Source organism: Procambarus clarkii, chromosome 37 (genome assembly GCF_040958095.1).
Source record: "Procambarus clarkii isolate CNS0578487 chromosome 37, FALCON_Pclarkii_2.0, whole genome shotgun sequence".
NCBI lineage: Eukaryota > Metazoa > Arthropoda > Malacostraca > Decapoda > Cambaridae > Procambarus > Procambarus clarkii.
The window spans coordinates 36,517,435-36,524,875 of NC_091186.1; the positions used below are offsets into that span (position 1 = coordinate 36,517,435).

The following is a 7,441-nucleotide window of genomic DNA, read 5'->3' on the forward strand; positions in this document are numbered from 1 at the left end:
AGTGCAAACTTTAATCCACTACTGGATAGAACAGATTAGATTTTTTTTTTTTTTCAATCCGTGCGAAGCTACCTATTTCATCTTTCCCACTACCTCTGCTTAAACTAATTGGGTTTACCTTAAAGCTAATACATAGATTTCTCAATGAATATGTAGCGAAATGCGTCACCCCATTCTCGAGGATAAATAGCCCGGAAACGGTCAAACCTTTACCACAATTTTGAGTGTTCGACCAAGAATGGACGTCTTTCGCACCAAAACTTTCCGCAGCATGGAACGATTGCGTTGTGAGCAGATGAGGCTAGACTCCTTTGTGGGATGGCGACTTGACTGGCTTTCGCCCGAGGATTTAGCAAGTGACGGATTCTACTTCACCAAATCCGTGGATTACTGCATATGCAGTTTCTGTTATGCGTTAATTGGAGGGTGGGTGGAGGGGGAGGACACCCCCCGCAGTCGACATGTAACTGCAGCACCACACTGGCCTTTCATCAGTGGTAAACGCACTGAAAATGTCAGCATTGCGCTAAGCAACATGGTCTACGCCTATGGATTGAATTTCACCTATTCCGTCCTGCAACTGGAAAGAGAGGGAAATTCAGTCAACAGTTGTAAGTACCCATCACAATTATGTGTTATCTCTTAGTCTCTGTGAATAACGTTGCTTGTATAGCCATTGTGAATAGCTTGATAATAAGAATGTGTGTGTGTGTGTGTGTGTGTGTGTGTGTGTGTGTGTGTGTGTGTGTGTGTGTGTGTGTGTGTGTGTGTGTGTGTGTGTGTGTGTTTGAACACTTAGTTATCTTTCATACTGCGTTTATAGGAATGGTGCGCGTATATATATATATATATATATATATATATATATATATATATATATATATATATATATATATATATATATATATATATATATATTTATATATATATATATATATATATATATATATATATATTTATATATATATATATATTATTATTATTATTTATTTTAATAATTGTAGGTGCTGTGGAATGGAGTGAGGAAAACTTGGGAATTCTACCATTCTCTATGCCCATATACCCGGAGATGGCGGGGTATAAGACTCGTTTGGCATCATTTGGTATCATCTGGCCTGATATGTGTGGTCAGTCTCCGGCAGAATTATCTCGTGCTGGCTTTTTCTCTTGTGGTAAGTATTGGAAGATAATAATAATAATAATAATAATATTATTATTATTACTATTATTATTATTATTATTATTATTATTATTATTATTATTATTGTTGTCTTAATGTAATCACACGAGCCAAGTCTGTTTGAGACGTGCTAGTATTTACTTTCTCATTTATTTATTTATTTATTTATAAAAAAATTTTTTTTATATATTTTTCTTTTTTCTTAGGAGTTGGAGACCATATACGATGCTTTTATTGTGGTGGTGGTCTTGTTAACTTCATACCTTCGGACGACCCCTGGACTCTCCACGCCCGGTACTACCCAAACTGCATCTACTTAAACTTGAAGAAGGATCGAGCTTTCATTAAAAATGCAGTCCCTTTCTCACCTCCTCGACCGACAATACCCGTTGATGAAACACTGATTAATGCGCTCCTGCATGGTCTTGATTATTACAGTGGACTCGCTGCTACAGTAAGATTTCCATACATCGCCCTGCGAGGCGCCCTAAGAGAATACCTCAAGATTAAAAAGGATATATTACCTCTCCTTAGCGAATCTAACTGTGTAGAGGTGTTGTTATGGTTTTTAGATGGAGTGGATGAAAGTGAGGACACAGATGCAGTAACTGAATCTCCCTTAGAAGTATTATCGTCCGAAGGTGTTATTTTCCCCCGTCCAGTTCCCTCGATAGTGGAGGTAGATGAACAAGAGGAAGAGAATGCAATGCCTGGGGTAGCTAGGTTTTATTGCAAGGTATGTTTCACTCAAGAAATAAACACGGTTCTCATTCCGTGTAGGCATATGGTCATATGTTTGGATTGTGTAACAAGATGTGACAAATGTCCTGTATGTCGAGGAGATGTAGTACATCTACTTCTTCCTATTATCTCTTAATAAAACAAATCTAAAGTTGATTCTTTTATATTATCCTTATGTATTATTTTTTATTATTATTATTATTAACGCTGTGGGAGGTGGAGGTGTGTGGTAAGGAGGCACCCTCTTGAACGGGGGTATATAGGTCACCCTTGACCTGGTAGGGTAAACACTCAGCCACCCACCCAGCCACCAATCCAAGATGACCGCACGAGCCTCTGGTGCTGCCGGTGTAGCCTCACCTCACTCAGAGGGCGGGGCTTAGGACAAGCCATAGCAATAATACGTGGTATGTTTCCCTTAAGTCGAGTCATATTGTGCTAAGATTCTTGTTGTTGTTGTTGTTTGCTAATGTTGATGTAACAAATAATATCAATAATGTGAAGAGTGAGTGTGTGTGTGTGTGTGTGTGTGTGTGTGTGTGTGTGTGTGTGTGTGTGTGTGTGTGTGTGTGTGTGTGTGTGTGTGTGTGTGTGTGTGTGTGTGTGTGTGTGTGTGAGTGTTATGCTAGTAATGTAAACTTTTTTTTTAGATTATCTGGAGAAAGCTGGCAGCTGCGGTGTGAGCAGCAGCAGCAGCAACAGCAGCAGCAGCAGCAGCAGCGGCCCCAGCAGATCCACCTCTGGAGGGAATATTTTCATATTCTTGGGAACCACACACATACACACAAACACCGGGGAGGTGGCTGTGTCCTCCCCCTCTACTCCAGTCGACTACGGTGATAGCCCCCCTCCCACGTTGGTGCTGGTAACCGTAGCGAGCAGGCCGCAACAGGTGTCGCCCCTGCTGGTGCCACACGCACCGCACGTGCTTGTCTCCCTACACACACCACTACCACACCCGATACTGCTCCTGCTGATGGAGATCGTGGCGATAGAAGTACTAGTAACACCTTCCCTCATTGTGTACCACCCGGTCCTACTGCTGATCAGAGGGGGAATAACGCTTTATATTTTATGGATACCGTTGAAGAGGTGCTGTCCCCCAGCCTTTTAACTGTGGGGTGTAGAGTAGGTAGTGACCCTACTACTAGTAGTACTACTAGCGATAATAGGACTGAAGAAGAAGTTGTAAGAATGAGTGTGGATATTTCACAGGGGGGTGAGTATCCAGATCTCTTGACTATGAGTGAAGGTCTTGATGATGCGGTGTTTGCCGCTATTTCTCTCTCTCAGAGGACAACCCCGCTACTCAAACCGAAAATGATTTGAATGTAGAAGCCTTACTGGGTGAGCGTATAATGCTTACAGACAGTCAGCAACGTGGATTGCTTACTGACGTTGATGTGAATCTTTTCCTCAACCCCCAACTTAGTTCACTCCAAGGTGTATCTACAAACCTTGACCCTGAACCCAGCTCTCACCCCCCCCTCCACATCCCACAACTCTAAACTAAGTTCACACAAAGCCACATCTCGGGCTAGAGGTCGTGATGAGTGTAACACAATGTCTCAGACAGTGATAATAAGCAGTGATGACGAAAACTTTACCCCTCTGCGAAGGATACGAGTTGGTGACGATCTTAATAGATCCCGCTATATTGACACCACCAGTGATAGTGACACCGACTGTGATAGCGAGGTTGAGCGTGAAATAATAGCACCTCCCCCACCCAAACGACAGATTAAACGAAGCGATAATCGTCTGACTATAGAAAAACCTAGCAAAAATCTAAAATCTAAGCCTAAAGCTAAAAAAAACTTTTTGAAACTCCGCTGATACCTAGTAGTCATGCAACTGCATTAAGCTGAGTGTTATGTCTGTCTGTCTGTCTGTCAGTTACTATGTTTTGTTTTACCAAGATAAATATGCGACTTATGTTATGTCTACCAGTTATTGAATAAAACGTAATAAGAGAAAGATCAACTATTTTTTCACCTATTATACTAACACCATATGACTGAGTGTTATGTCTGTCAGTTACTATGTTTTGTTTTACCAAGAAAAATATGCGACTTATGTTATGTCTACCAGTTATTGAATAAAACGTAATAAGAGAAAGATCAACTATTTTTTCACCTACTATGCTAACACTAGTCTCTGTTTTTTTTTCTGTTGGATCGAACGATTGCTTATGGTTGATGTTGAGTGAAAACTCGCGCTATGGAAAGACTCAAGGTCAGTCCCTAACGAGATGCGAGGAGACGGAATGAGTAACCATGCACGCATACATTTTCAAATGTTATAAGAACTGAAAAACAGACATAACCCAGAGCTATTTCACTATCGTCTCATCCGGTCTGTTTACATTGGATAATGTAGGTCTTAAGAGAGTATGTGTTGAACTCGGGGATAATGAACAAGTCAATTTAATTATAGTATCAAGATTGTGTTTTTCCATATTGTCGTATATATGCTTACTTTGCTTGGAATTTGTATGTGTGGAACAAAAATATTTTATTGTGTTTGGATGTAATGGCTAAACATGGTTTACATTTCATTATTCAGACATCGGACAGAAAGTTGCTCGTTACTCTTAAAATGTTATTTGGGCAAAGAACGAAGTTAGTATATTTGTTCACGTTACATTAATGATATTTGAGCAAAGAACGATGTCATCATGTTGGTCGTGTTACCTTACAAGGTTATAAGGGTGTGAGTGATGGGGGCTCGAAAATCGACATTAGTCGTCCATCCTCTGGTGCGCTGTCAGTCTAAGTGAAATGAAAAAAGATACGTGAACAGCGGCAGCAGGAGAAAGGAAATGATGTTACTTTCCCCAACTATTAAATGATCTGGAGAGAGAGAGAGAGAGAGAGAGAGAGAGAGAGAGAGAGAGAGAGAGAGAGAGAGAGAGAGAGAGAGAGAGAGAGAGAGAGAGAGAGAGAGAGAGAGAGAGAGAGAGAGAGAGAGAGAGAGAGAGAGAGAGAGAGAGAGAGAGAGAGAGAGAGAGAGAGAGAGAGAGAGACGGAGTCGCTGACCGTAGCTACATCTCCCCTTCCTTAACGAAAACGCACTGGGTAATGGATGCCCAACCACTTCCGCCGTGTCTGAGAAAGTAATGGCTGTCATTGCCTACCCTCCGGGAGGGGAAGATATAACCAAAACTACTTGGAAATGCACTTCAGTTACCCTCTGACCAGTGACCATGTACGTACACCCCTCCGCGGACATTGAAAAACGCTTAAGGGTAATGGTTCACGTACTTTGTATGTTTTACTTTGTATGTGTGGAACATTGCACACCTAAGGGGTAGAGAGGGTGAGAGAGAGAGAGAGAGAGAGAGAGAGAGAGAGAGAGAGAGAGAGAGAGAGAGAGAGAGAGAGAGAGAGAGAGAGAGAGAGAGAGAGAGAGAGAGAGAGAGAGAGAGAGAGAGAGAGAGAGAGAGAGAGAGAGAGAGAGAGACAGAGAGAGAGACGGAGTCGCGGACCGTAGCTACATCTCCCCTTCCTTAACGAAAACGCAGTGGGTAATGGATACCCAACCACTTCCGCCGTGTCTGAGGAAGTAATGGCAGACATTGCCTACCCTCCGGGAGGGGGAGATATAACCAAACTACTTGGAAAAGACTCTTCAGTTACCCTCTAACCAGCGACCAGTACGCACACCCCTCTGCGGACATTGAAAAACACTTAAGGGTAATGGTTTACATCCGTCCAACTCTGTCACCTATACACTCCTTCATCACCAACTGTTTGCCTCATCTCATTCACAACTTAAGAGTGACTGCTCTCTCTTTCTATTCCTCATTCTCCTCCTCCTCCATACTTCATACCATGTATGTCCCAACTATCACCCTCATGCTCCATCTCCAAACACAGATGCATAACTCGAAGAAATTAGACTTGAAAAAAAAACGATTAAGCCAAATGGACCACATCCCTCCTGCTGGACTCTACTCTCTCATCCTCTCACACTTACGGCTTCCTGTAGGGGGGAGCTAATGGGTTGTCAAAACTGCAAATGACCCCGAGCAGTCTCACGACGAGGGGAAGCTCCCCTCACCCTTCCATCCCTCCCTCCCTCCCTCACCCCTCCCCTCCACCCCAAACAACATAACAGACTATGTTGGGACTCCTCTCACCTTACTTACGATCATCAAAACTATTATCGTCACACAGGATTAAGTCTACGCCAAACACACATACATATTCATTTACTCCTTCCTCATATTCCACTCTTATCCTTGTATTTCTTACGCTACCACATACTCTCCTACAACATGCCATCCCCTCTTTCCTGACCACATACCCAAACACACGGAAAAAGTACCCCAAAACCCCGAGGACTAGAGCGACGTGCACCACCTGCTCACCACATACCTCCGACACGCACCAAACTTCCGGGAAAATCCCTCCAAACCCTTGAGGACTAGACACCTGCGCACCACCTGCCCAGCTGACACTCACGAGTGCCACCTGGGCAGATGGCGCGCGTCGCTCTAGTCCTCAACTTCACTACTTGCTCCTAGTAGTAAGTTTAATTATACTGACCTTCCTATCTGTATTCAGACTGAGCCTAGCATCATTATAGGTGATTATAACGCTAGGCATAGAAATATTGGTAATTCGCAGTTCAGTAATCGTAACGGCAACCAACTGGTGTCACTATTAGGTAGTCACGATGATGCACAGATTGTTTGTGACCTTGATCCGACGCATATCTACGGAGGTATTCTTGATCTATGTCTCGGTTTCAACGTCTCCCGCACCGTCTGTGCCTCGTCAATAGTGCCAGATATGGCGTCTGATCATCTGGCCATATTAGCCACTGTAAGCATTGGAAGCTCTATCCTCCCCGGCGGAATGTTCAAGCGGAAGAGGATGGCTGTGCCTATCGATCAACGAGACAATTTTGTTGCTCATGTGTCAGAATGGTACAGTTCAGCTGAGCCCTCATCAGTTGAAGATTTTAACAATGAGCTCACAGGTACTATCGAGCAGTTTATAGAATCACTTGATCCATCGTCCAGGCCACGTTACCCAAATTACACAGGTCATAGCACTTATGCTTATTATAATGATTCTAAATTGCATGCACTAAAACGCACTGCCAGAAGAATTGGACTAGTTTATAGAAGGACCCGCACTGCTGAAATGCTTAAGCTCTTTCAAACGGCTCTGGCTGAGGCCAGGGAACGTATGGTAGAGCTGAGGCAGACAGACTGGGAAACTTTTGTCAGTGGTCTCAATTCTCACACGCCACTAAGTCAAGCATGGAAGGATATCAACAAGGTCAAAGGGAAAAATGCTGCAGAGATTGCGCACCCTAATCCTCTGCACAGAGCAAATGAGCTTGTTGATGCTTGGGCCACCACTTCCAGCTTTGACAGTCTTCCTCTACCCCTCACAGAATGAATTAAATAATAATTATGCTGATAGAGCAAGGCTCCCTGACTTCATGCTTCATCAAGAGGATGACTGTGACATGCTTTTTACTGAATACGAACTAGACTCTGCTCTA

The 7,441-nt window shown here is 43.1% G+C and overlaps 1 protein-coding gene across 1 annotated transcript; it reads left to right on the forward strand.

Annotated features, from left to right (window-relative positions):
- Nucleotides 1–1,069: 1,069 nt before the first annotated feature.
- On the forward strand, nucleotides 1,070–3,328 carry LOC138371907 (baculoviral IAP repeat-containing protein 8-like). The gene is made up of 3 exons (XM_069336957.1): nucleotides 1,070–1,172; nucleotides 1,387–1,916; nucleotides 3,290–3,328. The coding sequence occupies exons 1-3, from the start codon at nucleotides 1,070–1,072 to the stop codon at nucleotides 3,326–3,328; spliced, it is 672 nt and encodes a 223-aa protein (XP_069193058.1).
- Nucleotides 3,329–7,441: the final 4,113 nt, after the last annotated feature.